General features: G+C 57.4%; 1 protein-coding gene across 1 annotated transcript in view; it reads right to left on the bottom strand.

The window, feature by feature from the left end:
• TBC1D10A (TBC1 domain family member 10A) overlaps positions 1–18,703 on the bottom strand; it is a 35,677-nt gene extending 16,974 nt beyond the window's left edge. Inside the window, exons 1-2 of the mRNA XM_067550221.1 lie at positions 18,412–18,703; positions 6,500–6,599 (exon numbers count right to left, since the gene is read on the bottom strand). Of these exons, the coding sequence (XP_067406322.1) occupies positions 6,500–6,599; positions 18,412–18,581 (270 nt within the window). The 5' untranslated portion in view covers positions 18,582–18,703. The remainder of the gene's footprint in view (positions 1–6,499; positions 6,600–18,411) is intronic.
• Positions 18,704–22,099: the final 3,396 nt, after the last annotated feature.

Genomic DNA, 22,099 nt, shown 5'->3' with positions numbered 1-22,099 from the left:
ATGAGAGTTTATCTCCAGTACCCGCTGTACTGGAGCTGTGGATACCCATCTGAGCAAGGGTCTAATCCTGGTTTGACTCTACTAAGCTCTTGACCACAACATCTTGTGGCAGCGAGTTCCACAGCTTAACTGGGCAGAGTCTATCAAAGAGGATTCTGCTGAGCTGGACCTTCTTGTGGAAGCCAGCTCTGTGCAAGTGGGACAAGGGCGTGTTTCCATCAGAGCATCCTTCGGTTCAGCGTGGGCCACGAAGACAAGGTCGCAGCATAATGGCAGTGGCTGGAGCCAGGCAGGAGCAGTGCAAGAGACCTTCCTGTGCCGGTGCATTTCACCTCTAATCAGCCTCAACACCCCCTGCTGCCCACAGGCCAGGCCGGAGGAGCAGAAGCAGCAGCCACCGCCGCCACCTGTGTCAAACTCCCACAACCTGCGGTAGTTTTTTGGATGCATGTGTTCACCGGGACCAAAGTCCAAGCCACGAGGAGGCTGGGCTGCCGCCCCAAGCTCGACGGCTGCCTGTTTCCTGGCCCAGAGAGCGTAGCCCAGTGGGCTACTCCAGCAAGGTGAATTTGGAGCCAAGAGGATTAGAAACCATGCCTTAGAGCAGCAGATTCAAGGAGCTCAAACGGGTTAGCTTCAAGAGAAGGTTAAGGGGTGACTTGATCAGTCCCTAGACAGGGAACAAATATTGGGTAGTGGGCTCCATAGCCAAGCAGAGGAAGGTCTGACACCATCCAATGGCTGGAAGCTGAACCTAGACAAATGCAGACGGGAAAATAAGGCAGGTGTTTAACAGCGAGAGTAATTAACCACGGGAACAATCCACCGAAGGCTGGGTGGATTCTTCACCACTGGAGAACTTTAAATGGGCATTGGATGTTTTCCTAAGACTTCCATGGCCGTTCAAACACAAATTCAATCAGGGCAGTTCTCTGGCCCCCGTTAGGCGGGTCAGACTAGATGGCCCCAGGGGCCTGTCTGCTACAGGATCTATGAAGTGCCATCAGGACAGTCACCTCGCCACAGCCCAGCCACATCGAGGCGGCTCCGGCAACGCAGCCCTCCCACACTACACGGGTTTGGCTAGGAACTTGCCACACATCTGCCAGGCTGAGCAGCCTCCCAGCTCTAGAAGCACCTGAGGCTCCCAAGTCAGGACTTATCCACCAAAGCCCTGAGCTGCCACGTACGGATCTCTCTTCCCTGAATGCTGCTAGTGAGACTGGAGGGGGGGGGACAACACGGGGGGGGACAGGACGGCACAGGGGAAGCGCAGCCCTGGGCTAGGGCCCGGCCAGGGGACAGAGGGTAGATTTAGGGTCACTCCTCAGCATGGCCCAGTCATTTTGCAACAACTGGCAGCAGCTGCTTGGGTCAGGAATCCAGCTGTTTGAGGGCTGCGCTGACCAGCCCAGCTGGTCTGATTCAGACAGACACCTCCTTTACCAAGAGCTGCGACGCCCTATGGGCCAGGCCAGGGGACACCGCCAATAAGGGAAAGCAGCTAAAGCTGGAATCACAGATCCTCCCACAGCCCCACTGCTACTGGGGAGACTGGAGGGGACAGAGGAGTGCTGTCTGGTACCTGAGAGGAAGAATCCAAACGCAGTGACCCGTCCGTATAACCAGAAACAGGGCCTGGGTTCTAGACCCTGCTCTGCCATTGACGTATCGTGTGACCTTGGGCAAGTCATTACAAGTAGGGAAACTGAGGCACAGAAGTTAAGCTGGGGCGTTCTTGGAGATATGCCACGGGTCACTATCCAGCAGGCTGCTCAGATCCCAGACAGGAGACCAGCACTGCTCTACAATCCCCATCTGCTTTGCTTCTACACGCTGACGGGCCGAGCTCTGAGCAGCCGCTGGGGAGGCTCGGAGGCAGATTTTCCCCAGATCGAGCTGGAACTGAGTCTGTTTGCTCTCGCAATCTGAGAGCCGCAGTGATCTTTCCACGGGGCATCCAGGGCGCACCAGGGCCAGACGGGGTGAAGAGCAAGCCAACACAGAGCCCCAGCCAGTCAGCCACAGATCGCAGACTTCTCTTGCTTTTCAAAGCTAAATAAGGACCCCTGGCATCCAAGGGCAGCCAGGAAATCCCAAGACACAGCGACCTAGGGAGAGGGCAGGTGCAGCTCCAGGAGCCGTCTCCATGACCCGCTTCGACACGGAGACTCTCAGCGCTCTTCTGTTGTGGGGCAGAGACGATTGGTCTTGCGTGTCCCCAGTGCCACCAGACACAGGTGCTGAGGTCCTGCAGCGTTCAGCCCCCCTCCCTCCACACAGCAGCCGGCGCTTTGTTTCTCCGTTGAGCTGCTGGCCCGTCACACCCGGCCTAGAACAAGCTGCTTTGGCTTAAGGCAGCGTGGCTGAGACCCCCCAGCAGTCTGCAGTAACGGCCTGCACCAGCCCCCACCCCAGGTGAGAGCCGTGTTCCTGGAAACACGGCGCTTCCTGGTCTAAGCGCCAGGCCGTCTCAAACACAATCAGCCTGAACAAACAAGCCCCGAGCAGAGCCAGGCCCCAGGCAGCACGGGGCCTTTACACTCACAGGAAGCTCTGAGCACAGAGCCCAGAGCACCAGGCAGCTCCGGAAAGCTGACGGCTTCTTTCAAAGCTACATTCCCCTCCCCACTGGTTTCACAGGCAAGGAGAAAGTGCAGTCAGGAGCAAGAAGAGCTTCGGTCAGCAGCTCCTCTGGCTGGCTGCTCAGTGGCACCCAGGTCCAGCCCTGCACAGACTGGGCCAGCTAGAGGCTGAGGGATTATCGGTGCGTTGGCTTCCCCTTCGCTCAGCAGCGCTTGTGCCGCTGTGCGGTCACAGCCAAGCCGCCGCTTCCCCCAGCCATGGCATGAGGCTGCACACGGGGACAGGGGAGGAATGCACAAGGGCAAGCCCCACGGCGCTGGGAACGGAGGACGCAAGAGCTGGGAGCTGACGGCAGCTGAGCCAAGACGGTGGAGATTTTTCGGCTGCGAAAGCTCACCTGGGTGCTCATTCACCGCAGCCCTTTGTGCCAGGGAATGGGAAGCGCAGAGGCCAGATCTGCAGCCCCACAGGCTTCAGAGACACCACGCCTCAGGCTCGAGGGCTGAGCTGATTTAGGTGGGGCAGGATTTAGAGCACAAGCAACGTCCAGAGCTCCTGCTGTTTCCATACAATTAGGGGCTACTCTACGCCGTGGGCAGCCACTAACTGCACTGTCCTACCAGCACTGCCGGCTCGCACGGTCCCTCGACAGCCCCGCCTGCCCAAAGCCAGGCCTTCACCTCCTCTCACAGTGAGGCTCTGCAAGTCCCAGCGCTCGACTCCAGCCTGCGCACGGCTCTGCCACCCAGGCTCTTCCGCACAGAGCGCAGCCTCGTCTCCTCGCCTGCTTACAGCCCCGCGGCTTCCCGATCCAGCGCACAATCACCCCTCCTGGGGTTCGCGCATTGGGCCTCACAGCCCCTCTCCTCCCCCCACCCGCTCAGCCAATCAGACATCAGCCACTCCTGCCCCGGCTGGCAGCACCTGCCCTCAGGAACAGCCCCGCCTCCCTTGTCAGAATCTCCCCTGAAGCCTTGTCCGTTTCGCTTGTTACTTTAACCGCCATGCTCTGGGGATACGCTTGAGCGAGAACCTCTGCCCAGGTCCCCCGAGCCAATCCTTTCCAGAGACAGCAAGGGGCTCTGGATCAAAGCCTGATGAGGCACGAAGTGATGCACTGTAGGGAGACTGTGAAGCCGGATCAACCTGCCAAAGCTGGGCGGCTGAAGGGTCCACCGGGAATGAAGGGCACGGAGAAGCAGAAGTGAAGGCTGGAGGCGCCTGGGTGTGTTGCTGAGCAGGTTACCCAGAGCACCCGAGAAGGGCTGAGCAGGGAAGACCATGCCCAAAATGCCAGAGCCCCGTGGGAGGAGTCTCAGCATGCCAGGTGCCCCAGAACCCTGGCAGCAGGGAAATCTTGGTGCCAGTGACTGGTGCTCCCCAGCCCGGTGACATGGTACACACCTGCCACGGCTGCCAGCAAGGAAGCAGAGCAGTGAGGGGCCCCAGTTCAGCAAGTCATGGCATGCAGGCCAGAGCTTTGGGCCACATCTGAGGGGAACAGTTACATAACCTGAGACTGTGCAGCTGGGAACTGGCTTCTGCGTAAGCCTAGCGAGCCCCCCCCTGCAGAGACGCTGGTCATATCAATTATCTACCAGCCCCTTGCAATGGGATCTGGACAAGTGTTTGCTTTACAGAGACACGTGACTCCGCTGGAGCTGCGGCAGAGCCAGAAATGCTGAGCCTGGCTGTTGGCGTGACGCTCCGGCTCCATTCAGTCGTCTAAGGTCACTAGCATTAGACGTTCCCCTCCCCTGGGTTGCTCGGTGGAAAGGCTGGGTCAGGCACAGCAAGGAACGGGAGGTCAGGTCAGACCCGCCTGTGCGATTGCCCTTGCCCAGCCCCAAAAGGGGAGAGAGAACTGGGAGAGTTCAGTGCGTGGGAACGGTGGCGTCCCACTGCCAGGCGGACTCAGATACCCAGCCGCCTGTTTTCTCCAAATCCAGCCGCAAGACCTGGGACGAGAAAAGAGCCCACAGGAAGGCAATGGAAAGATGCATGCAGGGCAGGGCACACACTGCACGGGCTGCTTGGTTAGTCTGCTGGGGTGTGAGATGAACCATGCCACCGATACCCACGGCCAGCGTGTAGCCATGTTTCCCTTTAACCAACCCCACAAGGAGAGAAGGAGGGGACCCCGAACAGGAACGTTGAAACCCAAGGCAAGCACAACTTAGCGTGAACACGGCCGGACTTTAATAGGCCTGGATAAGGGGCCGTTAACATCAGCAGCTAAAGATACTAAGGTCTGTTCAGTCTTAATGCTACAGGGCAGGGAAGTCTGCCTGACGGGAGTTACCCCCAAAACAGCCTGGCACAGACCAGACAGCTGTGGTGTCTCCGAAGAACTACTCCCAGCCCGGCAGCAAGCCGGTGCTGCTCTGCTCCGGCACAGCTAGCCTGGGACACGCAGCGCAGGGGCTTTCCAAGTCAGACCTAGCTGCAAGGAGGGCAGGATCTCGGGCTGGGAGCAAGCAGGTGGGGCACCAACTCAAGGCTGGAGCCCAGCCATGCGAGATGTTAACAGCAAAAGGCCTTGCCGGAGGCAGTCGGATTGCCTGGAGCTCGCCTTGCCTGTTCAAGTGCCTGCCTTCTCCTGGGAGCAACAGGGGCTTGACTCCAGCACCGGGATGAGGGATTCCTCTCTCAGAGAACCAGCGCACGAGCGTCAGGAAGATGCTGCCAGAAGCACCCGCAGCCGCATTTAGTTTTATTGAGGACTGCAGCAGAGAAACAACTGGGAGCAAGATGGTGTCTGCATCTCACACAATTGTGTTGTGGGGGGGACGGCACGGGGGAGGAGAACAAGACCGACACTGCTTGCCCCTCTAAAGCCCGGGTCACAGGAGGGCCTAGATTCAGATGATTCCAGTGACGGATGCAGATTAGCGACCTGTGGGAAACCTCCAATTCCTACACGGCATCTCTCTCTAGTTCAGTGTGTGTGTTGGGCACAGTCCAGCAGGACTCCAAAGGTTACTGAGCTCTTGGGCTGCACAAACAGACCTGGCTTTTACACGTGGCACTGAGCTCTGCGGCTGTGTTTCCATTTCTAAAAAGAGTCCAGTCCCCTCCCAGGGGCAACAAAACAGAGCAGAGCACAAGAGGAAACAGCTCCTCCGAGGGGATTCAGCCAGAGAGCGACTGTATTGGCGCTGGGCCCTTAGCCAGGCCCATTCAGGTCCAGAACTGAAAAGTGACATACAAAAGGCCAGAGTTTCCAAAATTCCCAAGATTTGTCTTTTTATAGATGCCAGCGAAAGCTCCGTCTGAGTGCATGTCGCTGCCCGTGCAACGCAGCCACGTCAGCACAGGTGCAGGGAGCCCTGAGCCAGACACGACACTGACCGCACGCGTACACCGCCACGGCAGACCGAACAGCATCATGGAGGAAACGTGGATTTCCAACACGCAGGGTTAAGGCAGGTGTTCGACTGGGAAGGAATTTTGGTTTTAACCTTTAAGCCTCCCTCATGCTAAGGCTGGGGCCCAGAGCTGACGTCTGTCTGCCTTTGAAGACCCTGGGGCGTGTCTAGTTCAGGCTCCTCCCCTTTCAGATTAGGACACACCCCAGTGGGGGAAAGGAGGCCCTCCTAGAGCCAAGCTGCCCTGCCACCAGCTGCTCCAGTGCAGTGAGGCTGCAGCAGCCAAACAGCTCCAAGAAAGGCAGAGAAGACACCACCACGTCCCCGTCCCCCCCGCCCCCCGCAAGAACACTCCCTACCGAGCTCGCACGGCTGACAGCCCGGCTTGGATGAGCACGGCCGAAGTGTCCCGAGAGGATTATGCCGCGGGAACGCACACCAAGGAAGGAAACCCCCGTCCCGGGAGCATTCACACCACCCCCTGGTCCCAGCACCCAGCAGCTGGGTGCTCAGCACTGGAAGCAGGCAGCTCTCAGGGCACTTACCTTCTTGTGCTTTTTGGCCATCCATTTATCCCAGTTACTGAGCATATCCAGCCATTTGGACTCCCTCTGCCTGAGCACGTCCAGGGGCAGCTCCTCCAGCCTAGGGCAGGGGGGAGAGAAGAGATCACGTCAAAGGGGCAAAGCCTCCAAGTCAGGATCTGCATTTAGCACGGCTCCAGTCACAGCAAGCGGAGCAGGGAGTCTGCAGCCCTCTCAGAGTTAGGACGCCTCCAGGCAGGCCTGCTCCACATGGGCCATCCCCCAGCGCAGCTCCCTGCCCTAGTTCACAGAGGGGAACGGCTCGGGCAGCACAAGCATTAAGCCCCTGAGTACTGCAGTTAAAGGTTTACCAGCGGGATCTGGAGAGTACTTTAACTGCTGTAGGGCTTGCTGACGATCACCCTTGCATACAAAACCTCCGCACCCCCCATGCTCTTGAGACCATCAGCCAGACCCCTACCTGGGGGTCAGCTTGGACTCCTCCAGCCCTCTCCTAGCACAACCTGGCCACATTCCTACAACCCAGGTGTTTCCCTCCCAGCCCCCGGCTCCCGCCACCAACTCCAACTCGGCCCTCCAGTCTGCAGGCAGATCCCTCTTCCCTGCCGGCTGCTCACAGCCGCTCTGCCCCAGCCCCTCAATTCCTGCATCAGCTCCCCCACTTCACCACCGCGGATTCCAGCTCCTTGGCCCCACCTTCGAGAAACCTCCCAAGTGCCCTGCCTCTACCAAGCCAAGCCTCTCGCCAACCCCTGCACCGGCAATGACACCAGCCTGGGCCCCCATTCCTCTCCTCCCACCCTGCCTGTTACACACAGATCACCTTTCCTGAACCCACTCCAGCCAGCGACCCACACTGGCTAGCGACGGTGTGAGGGGCAGCCGGGACAGCCGGTACTAGTTCGATTGTCAGCGCCTGCCCCGCTGAGCGGTGTCTGGACAGGTTTGTACAGGGTCTAACACAAGTCTGCATTAAGCCCCTGAGTACTAAACCTTTAACAGCTGCAATGGAGTCAGTCAGTCTCTGGTTCCCGACCCAGAAGCATGAGAGAGAACAGGACAGGTGCTGTCAAGCTACTCTGGATCCCTGCAGCATCTGGGCCATGCACAGAGGCTCCCTAGCCACAGAAAGAGCCAGCAGCCCTCGCCCTGCTCTGTGGGCTTGGCAGAGCTTTGGAGATCAAGGCACTCCAGGGCATTGCACTAGCAGCACAGCTACACTGCAGCAGAGATGCAATTCCCAACGGGCAGGGGTCCACGCACTCGCTTTGATCGTGCTGGCGGCATGGCCCAGGCTAGCCGGTCAAGAGGGAACCTAGCTTCTCAGACAGGATGGTAACGGGCTGGCTCACGGCGCTGTGGTCACAGTGCTGGTTTTAGCGCACTAGCGGGATCAGAGTCAGCACACGTACGTCTAGCCGGGATGGGCATTGCTCCGGGAGATCCACAGGCCACATTCCTGCCCTCCGCAGCCCACGCCACCCAGCTCCTCTCCAATTCCTCGCAGTCATTTTCTTTACTGCCTCTGCTCCTGGCGTTTGGGGTGCGGATTTGGGGAGCCCCAGGATGAGTCTAAGCCAGCTAGCAGACATTACTCTAACCCCTTTTAAGGTTCGACAGCTTCAAGTAATGCCCAGGTGATGCTCCGAAGCCAGGGTCCCTGGTCTAGCACAGCCGGCAGAGCTCTACCTCCCAGCCGGCAGCCAGGCGGACCACAGAGCAACAGCAACATTTCGTCCTCAGGCCTGGAGATCCTCAGGACAGGATGGACTTGAGAGCTCAGGAACCTGGCAGCCCTTTCACTCTCACCACTGGAAATGTGCAGTAAGTTACTGGGTGTAAAGCAAACCGCAGCCCTCCTCCTCCCAGCCCAGCCCCCAGCCACACAAGACCAGCCAGCCAGCACCACAACAGATACTATTCCCCCCGGGGGGGCACACGCCATGAGCTGAGGAAGCTAATAAACTGGCAACAACGCACTGCGCCAAGGGGCAAGAAGCTGGTTAGATCCTGCATCCAGGCATGGTCTGGGCCATGCCCACAGGGGCGATCCACAGGCAGCTTGGGCAGCACCTACAGTGGAAAGGAAACGGGCCTTTTACACAGCCAGGCTCGATCCCCTGTAACCGCCGGGCTCACCGCCGCCAACTCAGCACAAGCCGCTGAGGAAAGATGGACCCAGCAGGCGATGGTCTGGGAACGAGCTACATGTCATAAGAAACTAGCTACTCTCAATTCAATTCTGCTACCCTGGAGGCCATTTGTAATGCACATCAGCAAAGTGACAGCCTACCACAGCCTGTAAGGCAGCTCCCGCCTGGCCCGCACAGGGTATTCCTGCACTCAGCTTCCTACAAGCAATAGCATGCGGCGCTGACACTTGAAACGCTCGTGCCGGTGTCACCCCAACAGCACTGAGCTACAACGCAAACGCTGGAAACCCCAACCCAGCCCAGATCTGACTGAACCTTGGACTACAGCGAGCTCGGTTCGGTCGCCGTGCAGAGCCGGCAGCTAGTCAGGGGACGTGTGAAATAAGCAGGTCCCCCTCTCACGTTCCGCAAGAACCACCCGCGCCACAGCTGAGGTGCGCCCTCACCTCTGCTTTAAGTGCAAAACCACCCGCACGAGCCTTGGCGCCGCATTTACTGGCCTTGTGATTTGATTATAGCCCCCCCCCACCCCCCGTTAGCCTGGGCGCCCAGGCTGTGTTACATAGCCCTGATCCCCAGTGTCTGAGGGCCTCACAAGCAGCCATGTATTCATCCCACGGGAGAAGGGAAGAATTGTCTCCTGTTTACAGAGGCTCGAAGGGACTAGCTCCAGGTTACAGAGCAACAGAGCAGCATTTGAACCCAGATCTCCACAGGGACCAGGGCACCAGCATCTCAGAGGTGTTCTGAGCTGGGCGTGGCACTGGTGGTTAAAATGCCAGCAGCAGCTCTGCCCCCGTGCTGCTCTGTGCAGTCTCAAGGTGTCTCCCCAGCCATCAGCTGGCTGGCTCAGCAAAGATGAGGAAGGAGCTGGTGAAAAGACAGCCTTGGGCACAGACGGGGACTCTGGAGCTTTATCAGACTCCCTGTGTGAGCTGGAACAAGTCATCTCTGCGCATTGCTTCCCCAACTGCAGGATAGGAAACATCCTCGCCCCCTTCTCCCACCCTTTGCTTTGGCTATTTAACTTACGCTCTCAGGGATAAGGGCTGTGTCTGGTGTTGGGTGCGTACAGCGCCTAGCACAGTGGGATGCTGATCTTGGATGGGCACCATAGGTGCTACTGGAATACAAGCTCCCCGTTCTGAGGGCCATGGTACATTGGTGGGGCAGTGCCAGGGGATAAACAGACCTTCAGGGCAGCACCTTTCACCAGCTCTCAGCCTCCTCAGGAAAAACACAGCAAGACAGAAACAAGTAACAGGAGGAGCAGATATAAAGCCAGGCCAGACCCGGGACTCTGCAATCAGGCCGCCTTGAGAAGGGCCCCGCGCAGAGCTGTTCTTCGCTGATGGCGGCTAGCAGCATGCTGACCGCACGGCAAACATGACACTGGCAGAGATGTGGGGATGGTGGGAGACGTGCGACCCAAAGCAGGGGGGCAGAGCTCCCACCCCCGGCAGATCAGTGCTGCTTCTGGGGCTGGCACAGCAGGGGCCCACCTCGCTTTACCACCTCGAGCCCACCCCCAGCGTTCATTCGCAGAGCTGCAACAGAGGGGCATCGTCCAGCAGCTCCCAGAGAGCCTCCCCCCCCAGCGCCAGGAGGGTCTAACCTGTCCCGGAGATACACAAAGGGCTGCTCAGTCTGCACGGGGCTCACGCCCGGGTAGAGCTCGGCTGCTCCAGCTCCCTCCGCACGCAGCCCGGAGCTGTGCTCAGCTAGTGAATGCAGAGCTTCCCTGGAGCCTTTTCATCCTGGGCTCTGCGATTTTAGCCACAATCCAGAGCTGGGCACCGTAACCGCGACCCAGCCCAGGGCCCTGCTGGAGGGCACCTCAAACGGCAGCAGACATTTCTGATCCCAGTCAGGCATCTAAGGGAGATGAAGGGTCAACCCCAGAGATGGCAGGTGACATCTGCTCTCAGCTGCCATCGGAGCCCATGTGGCCCCGCTTAGGGATTCAGCCCCGCTCTCCAGGCCAGCTGGCCCTGGAGCATCCTGCAGGGTTGGGCGTGCAGCACCCAGTGAAGTCTGTGCGGGAGGAGTGTGCTCAGAAGATTGGGCGCCCCGTCTGTTGAGCTGAAACAGACCCACATACGGGGGTGCAGGGCCCAGCTCCATCTCACCGCTAGGAACCCGCCACACGAGGTCGGGACGGGAGGATGGCAGCTGTTCTCTGCACACTGGGCCCCGGGGACGCTCGCAAGGCAGCCTGCAGCCGGCACAGCTGTGCACACGCAGGGGCTCCTGCATGGCCGATCACACTGCCCGACACCGGGCTCTGACCCAGCACGGCAGCATGCGGCACTTCAATCACGCAGGCCGGAGGTGGGGACAGTTCCACACACGCCTCAACATTTTGCTGGATCAGGGCGATCAGCACATGCTGCCCAAGCCACCAGCCCTGGGGATCCCAGAATTCCCCCCCCATCTCATTCTGAGACCAGCTGATGTTCAGGGACTGTCCAGAACCTCCCCCCAACCCCCAGTGAAGCTGCCGCCCATGCTCTAAAAGCTGCCCTGCGCATGCCTGACCTGAGCCAGCGTGTCTCTTCCAGAACGGCAGCTCCCCACCGCCCGGCTTCCAGCGCCCAGCCGGGTGCACAGGAGGCAGTGATCAGAGTCCTCTTAAAGAGCATTAACCCATGCGGGAGGGGGGCTTTGTTACGGGTCCCTGCGCAGCCCTGACTCCACGGGGATGGGCACATCAGAAATACGGAGAGGAAGAGATGGAGCCCGGGAGTGTGACCCCACAGCTGGTCAGGCAAGTTTCGAAGCATGCGACACTCCAGAGAGCTTGAGAATCGGCCGTCGCCCTGACTGCGCACCAGCACCCGTTCCATAGCGAGGAGCTCTTCCGTTCCCAGCCCGCAGGCTTGCACACCCCCTGGTGTCCAGCCACCACCCACACTGACTCCCCTCGCCTTCAAGAGGGGATTACGCTCCCCAGATTCCCTGCACAGGCCATGCCAATCCCCTCTTCACCAAGGCCTGCTGGAACGGGTCCTGTCCAGAAAGTGCTGCCACGCACCAGCCTAGGGCCCTGTTTCGCTGCTCCCAGAGCGTGTCACAGAAGCAGCAGCGACTTCCCTGAGCAGGGAGCCCCTCAAACGACACCGACAGGCAAGTGGGAAGCATCTTCAGAGGTCCTAAAGGCTGCAGGCGGGGATGTGAGGTGGAGGAAGCGATGAATCCCAAATATCCCCCACCCCAAGCAGCAGAGACCCCGGGATTGCTCCCCACTGTTCAAATTACTGCGTCTTGGCCCCCAAAACACGACAGCAGCTTTGGCCTGACATCAGCCCCTCGGCACCCGCAATCCCAGCGAGTCAGGGCGACGAAGCCAGAAACACAGAGCTCAGGCTGTGCCGGGGGGAGGGCCACGGATCAGGAACACAGGGCATTAGCTGAAGCAGCTTAACAAACAGAAGACGCAGTTGCTGGAATTCAACCACACACCACAAGCAGGGAAAGCCTCCCTGGCCCGGAACAGGAACTGCAGGCGAGAATGTCATGGCCCGGGTGTGGGACAACCCGCAGGAGTCACAGGAGCCCTAGGAGTGTTCTCAGCAGGAGGGTTGCTGATCACGTGGCTTGGAGGGGGAATTGTACAGCCTGGAGCCAGCAGGGACCAATCTCCTGCTTCAGGCATGCCTGTTCCTATGGGCCCCGGGCAGGGCAGGGACTACGGCGCATACGCTCGAAATCCTGGCTGTAGGATCTCCCAGAGGAGGAGAAGCTTCGCAATGCCAGACCCAGCACAAGGCGTTTCCAATTCCCTTGGCTCCAGGAGCTGCCCATTCTGCAAAGCTGCCCGTGCCCCTTCCAGGTACATTGCCCGCAGAAGCACCTTTATGGCTGGCTGATTCTGACGGGTGTTCGCACAACAGGCCACTCAACTCAGCAGCCTCCATCACTGTCTCAGAGTAAAAGCTTGTTGGTGCGTCTGGTACAGCCCCGAGCACGACGACGACCGAAGCCAGGGTCCAGAAGGATTTTACAAAATGATACCCCTACTATCAGCACACTGAATCACAGCAGCATTGCCCCAGGAGGCCCTTTCCAAGAGGAAAAGGATCTAAGGGGCTGTATCAAAAAAAATAAAAAAGCTTCAAGCCACGTTTCCCCCCAGTACTCCACGCTCTGATGTTAAGCCTGCACTCAGGGTTCAAGAGGACATGTATAGCCCCATTTTACAGATGGGGAAACAGGCATAGAGGAGTGATTTTCACAAGCCACAGCGAATCTGTGGCAGAACATGGACAAGAAACTGAGTGACCCAACTCCTAGTTCCCTGCTCCAGCCACTAGACTGCACTGCCTGACCTTTTAGAGAATTTTACACTCGCGTTCAGCGTTCGAAGAATACACTCGCACCAAGGGGAAAACGACCTCCTGAGACCCCCCCAGCTAGCACTGGTGACCCGCGGCAGGCTAGCTCTGCTGTCTCACTGGCCCACGATCAACCTGGTATCAGCAGTAACTGCGCGGAGGTGCAAATCAAGCAGGCTTTGAGTGGCTTATCTCACGCCCAGAAGTTACAGAGGTGCCGATCACAGTGGATACACCGCCAGCTGTGCCTGGACTAGAGGAACATGCTGCAATTTCCACTCCCGCCCCAAATGAGGTCACATCTAACAGACCCTGCACGGCTCACTTTCACTGGGTGTTGCTGCAAAAATCGCTCTGGAAACAAGCATGCTGCAAAACTGGATTCCAACGAAGGTGGTGCAGCCGGAGCACATTCCCTAGAGATCTATAACGCAGTCAGGGCCACCTCCATCTCTAAGAGCTGCGGCCCGCAGAGGACACAGCTCAGCCTGCAATGGTCCGCCATGAGCAGAGGTCACTGCATGCTGGCATGTGGAGTCCCCAAGAAGCTGCATCTCTATTAAAACACGAGCAAATCTCGCTTGTTCTATACGAACGAAGGGCTCCCAGCAAGCTGTCAGCGCTGCCCCTCCACTGGGTAAAGCTTCAGCAGCTCCTGAATAAAGCGGCGTCAGCGTTAAGTGGCCAGACTTCCTAGTGGTAGATCAGCTGCAGGAGTTCAAGGAGGGTGGGGTTCAGACAGGGGCCGGGCTTGTCGAATCTTTCCAACAGCTTCCTCTGCAGGGCCAGGCCCTCGGCTCTCCCTTACCACAGCCCCTCTGGATCACTTAAAATAACCTCTGGCTTTTACAACACTTACAGATGTTCCAACAGCCCGCGGTTCCCCTCACCGGAAGCCAGCACCCGGGGGAACCAGATGACAGGACAGTTTTCCCAATTACACTATGGCCAAAAATACACAGCCATCTGGTGCTTGGAATTAGAGAGAGGCCTCAAGGTAACCAGAAGTTGACATCACTGGAGGGAAGGGGAACACTCGGGCCTTGAAATTAGTTACGGATTTGACAGCAGCCTTTTCTATTCCCGCAGGGCTTCCTCCTGCAGGGCTAATACTTTGCTGTTAAGACCCTCCATGAGCTCTTTCCATTCTCTCATGTGTTCCTGCAGAGTGCCCCCCGCCCCCATGGTGAGCCCGCCTTTCTCCTTCACAGCTCCTGCCATGTGGCATGGCCTTCGTGCATCTCCCAACTTCATCTACGCCTTTTCAAGGCTCGGCTCTTCTCTTCATGGCAAGCCGGGTGCACCTGGAAGCACTGTCTGCAGTGATACCAGCCACAAGAGGGCTACCGCTGGAGGTCACGGAGTCAAACTTCCCTTAAAGCGGGACAATTCTTGCACTTGCCGACTGGAGAGGAAGGACAATCTAGTGGTTAAAGCGCAGGGGTCAGGGGCCTGGGCTCTATTCCTGGTTCTGTGATCTGGGGCATGTTAAACTGTCAGTTTTCACAGCTGTCGGACAGGAATTCAACCTCCCAAGGTGTGGCTTAGTCCATCGGTGTTTACAAAAATGCTTGGAGTTCCTCAGACTGAAGGCGCTATCCGTGGGCAAAGCGTTATTAGGTCCAAGGACAGCATTGCTGGATTTAAAAATCCAACTGCGCTGTGGTTACCACGGCTCTAAAGCTCACCCCCCACACACCACGGGAGCCGCTGTGTGTTACCGTTACGCCAGCTACCAACGGCAGCCAGCCTTATGGGAAGGGAGAGCCTCCTGGATGCTTTACATATTGAATGTAAACATTAAATGTCAGTGCATCCAATGGCACTGGAGATTAGAGCGCTAACCGGCGGCTGAGATGTTAACGTGCCCAGCTGTGTCCTCTCCCGGCTAAGACAACCACAGCCACGCAAGCCTACACAATGCCAGGAGTGAGATCTTTGAAATCTGGTTTAAAAGAGGTTAGGGCCACGACCCCTCTGCATTACAGAAAGCATTTCGCCGTTAGGGACCTGGGCTCTGAATCCAGACTCTCCTATTGTCTCACTTGTGGGACTTCAGGCAAGACACTTCACTTCTAGATGCCTTCATTCTCCGCAGCTCTGCCAGCCACAAGCATTCACAGGTCAGGAGCTTTTAAAAATAGTACCTTTGTGGGGTTATTTTTAAGTGTCTTCTGCTTTCGGAGCCTCTCTGCAACCGCAGGGCCCAGAAACGTCTTTAAAAAGGAAAAGCTGAGATTCTCAGGTGATCAGCTCACCCCAGAAGCAGAGGATTTAAGAACACACAAAGCGGCACAAGAGTTGGCAAAACATTGCCCACCTGACATATGCGATTCTACCTGCCCTACAGCAGCGTCCAGGCTCCAGTCATGCTTGCAGAGCAGGTGAAAGGTGCTAACAAAAGGGCCAAGTATTATTACTTATTCCAGCTACGTCAGAAATGAGACTGTCCCCTCCCTGGAAACAGCAAGGCATCTTCAGGCCACCGTCAGCAAGATGGCGTGATCCACTCAGTCCTTTTAAGGTAAGGAAAGCAGCTAGTTACCCAGACCCAAGAAGCGAGGGACAGCCCAGATTCAAGGAAATGCTAACATCTATCGAGTTTTTAAAAGTCCGAGATAGCGGTTTCCGGAGAGCCACGCTGCTAAGATGTGGAGGAAGTTGGGGTGTAGGAACTGACCCGACCATGCAACTATCCACGCAGGAGTTACCAGCTCCAAGAAAGAGGAAGCAACCTGCATCCATTCTGAGCAGGATCCTTTGACTGAAGGAGCAGCCCTGAAAGGCCAAGTACGAGCCAACTCCAGACCTGCTAAATGTAGTGCCCTGAACATACAGCTTCCATGGACACAGCCCGGGGGTCACAGCGGCTGGTTTCCAGGCACCTTGGTGTTAGGCGTGCTCTCTCAAGGCAGGTCCCGGGAGGCTCCCACAGACAGGGAATTGCACTGAATTCTCCCTGAAAGAGGGGCTGCAGCAATACACAGGTGCAGCTCATGAAGCCTTCAACCAGGTGCCCACAAAGAGCCTCTTCCAATCTCACAGGGACTGGCACTGGAAAACACCCATCACATCACCACAGGGCCAGGGCCGGATGCACCCCACTACAGTATGTTTCCCCCTAAATTAGTGCTTTGTCCAACCTAGTTTTAAAATGCACAACAGCTGGGGCTTCCATCACTTCCCTTGGGCAATCAGCCAAGCTAGACACATTTAGCTCTTCAGCCCCGATCTTTTATTTGGAGCTTCCCTAACTCCTTTCAGATCACCAACATCTTTTCTGGAAGCAACGTGCCACGGAACAGTTCGAGAACAGCTGGGCCCAAGCCGTGCAGAAGGGCTGTCCCTTCCGCCCCCCGCTCGGAGACATGATGCCATAGACTGGAGGCACGGTGTTGAAAAAACACAGCTCAAAGTGCAGACACTGATACTATCTGGGGAAAAGCCCTGCAGACACACACTGCAGAGTTAACAGGAGCCGTGCGTCCTCCGACGCACTCCTCACTGATGGTTTACTTCCCCGTTTTATAAGCCAGGGCTGCCAAGAAAAGCATGGGGAGCTGCGATCACCTTACAGACTCTAGGAAGGCCTGTCTGCCCCACACTGCTTTCGGGTCCCATTCTGCCTCTCTACCGTGGCATGAAGCAAGACAGGAAAGTTAGCAGGTTTGCACCAGGCCAGATGCCCTGGGCAGTGGGATTGTGCTCTGGTTTGAGACAAGCTGCAGAGATCTCTTCCACTCTCAGATGAAGCCTGGACAATCTTTGAGCAACAAGGCAGCCCAGACTCACTCGCCTACCCAGAGCGCAGGAGCTCCCAACTCCCTTCCTCTGGCAAGGCGGCCAAGGGTGGTGCTCGCTCTCCTCTGCCCCTCCCCAAATACCAGAAGTGGTTGTTTATTTCCCCCCAGCTCTCGCTTATCTCCTGTTCTGTGCTCCAGCCGCTCTTCTCTGCAGGCATGTGTATGCACTTTCACCACCCAGGGAAAGCCACCCATAGATCTTGGGGCTGAGCCCCTTCCCTTGGAGCCTGTGCCAGCTTTCTGCCCTCAGACCCTACCACCCCTTCAGTTACATGCCCCCACAGGCCAGATATTGCCCCCACCCATCCTTCCTGGCCACTTGCCCCCTTCTCACGCCCAGGGTTACATGGCCTCCAGTCAGATATGAGCTCCCCACCCCCAAACAGGGTCACCCCCTACCTAATCCCCCCCCCAGTTACACCCCCACAACAGCCTCAGTCTCTGCCAAGAAGGGGCAACACCCTTCCCTTCCCCATCAGGAGCCCCCAGGCAAAGGGAACCCCAGTTTCCAAACTCAAGCCAGAGCCAGAGACCCCAAGAAGGGGCTTCTCCATACTGACCAAAGGGTGCCGGGTCTCAGGAGGGGCCCTGGCCAGGGACACGCAGGAAGCGAGTGGGCAGAGGGTGGCCCCATTTGGCAGGGAGTCCTGGGGTGCAGACAGGGGAGGTCCCTGTGTGCAAGCAGCCAGGCTCATCCAGAACCACCCCAATATCACAGGACACTGCTGAGGGGCAGGGCTCAAACCAAGACCCCCAGGTCCGGGGGAGGAAGGGTATGGGGTGCCCCAAAAGGGGTCTCCACCAGCAGATAGGCATGTCCAAGGAGGAGGCAGCTGGCATAGGGGTAGGGGAGCCCCCAGGGCAGAGGGACCTCAAGAGAAAGGGCACCCCCCCAAAGGGGAAGGTAGCAGGAGGTTGGGGCAGAGTCTCCCTCAGGGCAGGTGTTGGGGTCCCCCAGGTGGGGCAGATAGGGGTCTCTCCCCCATACCACACACCCTGTCCACATTGTTCAGGGGGGAGGGGATTCAGAGGTAGAGCCGGAACCAGGGAACCCCCCCCACACACACTTTTTAACATGACTTTTTTAACAGCGCTGCCCCCAAACGACAAGCCTCAGCACAGGGGCTGGATCTAGGGGCGCCCCCCACTGGCTCCAAGGGCTCCCATCACAGGCAGGGGTTACAGGTTGGTTCAGCAACTCCTAGTGCCCCCCACGCCCCGAGCTGCCAGCTGGCGCCCCTCCGGGCCTGCCCCAGGCTCGCAGTTTGGGGGGGGCAACGCCACCCCCCGCCCCCCAAACTACACCCATGTTAAGAAGTGGGGGGCAGGGCCCCTCCCCGCACGTCTACAAAGGTTCCGGCGCCTTCCTCCCCGGAGTAGGAGGTCCCGGCCCCGTGGAGGGGGGGGGGCGGCGATGGCCCGGAAAGGGGGGTGCGATGGATCGGGGGGGAGTGGGGTCCCGGCCGGGGGGAGGGGCGGGGCGATGGCCCCGGGTGAGGGGCGGGGCCATGGCCCGGGGGGGGAGGCCCGGGAAGGAGGAGGGGGGTCCCGGCCGGGGGGAGGGGGGCCATGGCCCGGCGGGGAGGCCCGGGGGGGAGGAAGGGGGGTGTCCCGGCACTCACGGCCCCGCGGCGCTCTGGCTGCCCACGATGAAGCCGAACTTGTCCACCTGCCGCTCCCCGCCGCCGCCGTTGATCTCGGAGTCGGAGCCCAGCGAGCTCAGCTCGTCCCCGGCCAGGCTGTCGCGGCTCCCGGGCGCGCCCAGCCCGTTGGCCCCGCGGCTCTCCGCCATCCCGCCCCGCCGGCTCCAGCCCCGGCTCCGGCTCCGGCTCTCAGGGGCGGGGCTCAGGCCGCGCCGCTCCCTCCACGCCCGCCGCCGCCGCAGCCACGCCCACTTCCGAGGAGGGCGGGGCCTGCAACGCTCCCCCCCCCCATGCGCCCATTGGTAGGTGGTGGCTAAGGGGGCGGGTTCTCCTGACCTATTCCGCACACGCCTCCTCAGCCACTACCAGCCAGTAGGCGTACAGGGTTCGCGCCTTCAGGACTCTGATTGGTCACGCTCAGATTGTGCCCCACCAATCACTCACCAGGTGGGATGTCAATCAATGACCCCTCCGTCCACTGTCAGTGGCAGCCGCCGGCTAACAGCTGGGCGGCACGTGGGCAGGGGCCCCTGCAGCAAACCTTCGCTCATCCCCCCACTGAAATGCAGCCACCTCTGGGGTGGGACATGGCAGCTCTGTACTACAGCCGGGGAGTGGGACTGCAAGGGAGACGAGAGCACCCAGCTGAAACTGGAGGTGGCATTGGGGGGTAATTCCTGGGCCAGCTCTTGCTGGGGTAGCATTTACAGATAGATACATTCTGAAAAGGAAACCTCTGAAAATCAGCCCAACCCTACACTTCGCACATGAGCCCTGAATTCTGGGCTCTGACTGGCACTCTGCCATTAATGGTGACAGGGGAAAGGACTAGGAGTCGGGAGATCCCATCCGGGTGCTGCCCCTCACTGCTAACCGTGCCATAGGTTTCTACATGTAAACTAGTTCTAACACCTGTTCACCTGGCCCGGGCGTTGTGAGGCTAAATCAGTGCTTGGGTTTGAAAGATACTCAGAGGAAGGCCCTGTACCAGTAACACGTTATTATTATTTCTAGGCAGCCTGAACTGAGCCTTGGCAGGTAAAAAGCTTGGAGGCTCGTTCAGCCCTCCATCTGCAACATGAAACATCCATCTGGGGAGGGGAACTTGAGATTCACTCTCTGCAGTTTTAGCCTTTGAGGGGGTAAAACAACTCCTCGCCTCATCCTGGGGCAACCCCTTTGGTCAGCTCAGAAATGCCATTAACAGCCCAGCCCTCCCTCAGCCGGAAGGATTCACTGCTGTCTGAACACAGGGGACAGAGGTAGTACAAAGGCAAACCAGAGGGGAAGGGGCCTGAAGAGTTCCCGCCTCATTCCCAAGAAAATGCAGAAGTTCCAAAACCGAGGTCAAAGTAGGGCAGGGAAGGAAAGGGAGGGAAGCAGGGATGTGTTACGGGAAACAATGGCCAGATCTGCCAAAATCTTACAGCACTCTGGAGAGACTTTTCCTTTCACCTTATACCCAGCAGAGTCATGTCTTGCTCCTGAGCCCTCCATCTTTTCCCCAAGTAAGGAAAGCTCACCCTGCCCACCCCAAAAAGTGTCTGGAATCAATCAGCTATGCTGCCAGGCCCCCTGTAGGAACTGGCTAACAAAGATCCGCTCCTGACTAGGATCAAAGTCCAGCATGTCCTTTAAAGTTTTGCAGTCGTGGATAAAGAATAAAGTCCTTGTTTGTGTTCAGAGTATGCTACTCTAGAGTAGTTCTCCTAGGGCTGATTAAAAAGATACAAACAAATGAGCAGCGAGTGGCTATGTACCATGTGCTCTCATTGTATGCCAGCCCGAGTGCCTCCAGTGTAGGCTGACCACATTTTTTGAATGTTATCTGAGGATATATTTTTAGGGGTGGGTGTGGGGGGGATAAGGGGGTAATTACTGCTTTTGGGAAACAAATGTTATGTAAAAACAGATGTTATGAACATATTTTTATACATAGCTATAGCTAACTTAAATATGTCATATTTCTTACATTCAATCCATAAACACAGAAAAATCACTTACCAATATTCTCCTTACGGCTGACAGCAGAATGGTAAGCTTGCATTAATTGGAGTATTTCTCCGATGAATGTATCTGCTTGGGAATATCGTTCTTGGTGAGTTTTTCCATGAATTCTAGACAGGACAGTTTCAAGTTCGTTTTCACAACGAGAATGGCTTTCACAGTTTGTACATTGAATCTCGATTTCTCTGCCACCCACACGTCATTCATCGGCAAGAACACTCTTTCAACAGCTGCATTGCTGCCTGGCAAACAGAGCATCGCTTCAGCTAGTTTCTTCAGGTTAACGTGGGGTTCCTCGGATTCTGTGAAATGTGTCACGAGTGTGTTCCATTTGTAAGCCACCGACATAGCAGATGCACTCCATTCACCTGGTTTCCCTCTTAAAAATTCATTAAGAAAAGTCACTTCATCCAACAGAGCACCTTGATCATTTGTTACGTTTGGGCATTTCATTTGCAGAAGTTCGACTCCCTTCTCGATCTCAGACCTTGCAGGCGCTTTTTGCAAAAGCAGACAGTGCATGTCTTTAAGGTCGTCTGTGTGTTTTCCCCATGTGTGTATGCATTTAACTGACGCGTCAAAAAAAAATCGAGACACATTAAAGTACAACTCATGTCACGACCCCAGCCCCTTCTTGCTCCTTTAGTACTTTTCTCACTAAAACTGGCACAAAGTCTTCCTCAAACCTTGCAGACAGCTTCTTTTCCAGATTCAGTGGCATACCGAGAGGGAGGATGGGGAGGCCAGGTCCTCGGGTGCTGGCCTGAAGAGGGGCACCAGGCCGGCCATTCATGATGCACGGCGGGGGGCGTGTTGTGAAGGGCTGGCCCAGTGCCCCCCCAAGACCAGGGGGTGAGGCCGCCCCGTCCAAGCCGGCACCAGGCTGAGGGGCTGGAGCAGGAGAGGCGGGCGCCGTGCAGCAGATAAGTGCGGAAGGGCAGAGCCGGCCAGAGCCAGGCTCCACCACCCTGCACAGGAGGAGGTAAGCAGCGTGTTTCACCCCCTCCCCCCACAGGTACAGATTCCCCCCACCCCAAGGCAACTGGGAGGCGGTGCCATCTTGTGGGAGCCGGGACCCCTCCTGCCCTGCCCAAGGGGGTGTATGAGGCCTGGGGCAGGCCCAAATGCAGGCTTGGCCCCTGGGCGCCGGACACCCACGGTATGCCACTGTCCAGATTGTTAAGGATGTCAGCAGATTTCACTGCACTGTATGTATTTAACTTCCCCCTCCAGCAATTTTATCGTGTCATGGAAAAGTGAGAGATTACCTTGAATGAAAGTGAGCCGGAGTTCAGTCGGAGGGTCTTCAAATATCTTCCGAAGAACAACTGGACACTTTTCTTCTGGAGAAAAAATGACTTAAGCAGCTCAGACACTAGAAGTACCTATTCTAAAGCAGGTAACACTGAGAGCCACCTGACATTGCTGTTTTGGTATTTTTGCCCCACAACCTCACAAAACCTCCTCAGTCTTTCAACTCGAACAGAGAAATTGTGAAAATATCCAATAATCTTGGTAAGTGTATATTCAACATCCACCGGGATTGTATTCAGTGCAGTTCGGGCACAGTTGTGACTGATATGAGCAGGACATCCAAGACCTATCACCTCCCGTTGTAAGGCTGCCCTGACTTTAGTGTGCACATTTCCTCTCCTTTGTC

The sequence above is a fragment of the Emydura macquarii genome, unplaced genomic scaffold (genome assembly GCF_026122565.2).
Source record: "Emydura macquarii macquarii isolate MOO-44397 ecotype Brisbane River unplaced genomic scaffold, CSIRO-AGI_Emac_v2 contig_1254, whole genome shotgun sequence".
Lineage (NCBI taxonomy): Eukaryota > Metazoa > Chordata > Testudines > Chelidae > Emydura > Emydura macquarii.
Note: the sequence above shows the minus strand (reverse complement) of the source record. Positions and strands in the feature narration are given on the sequence as shown.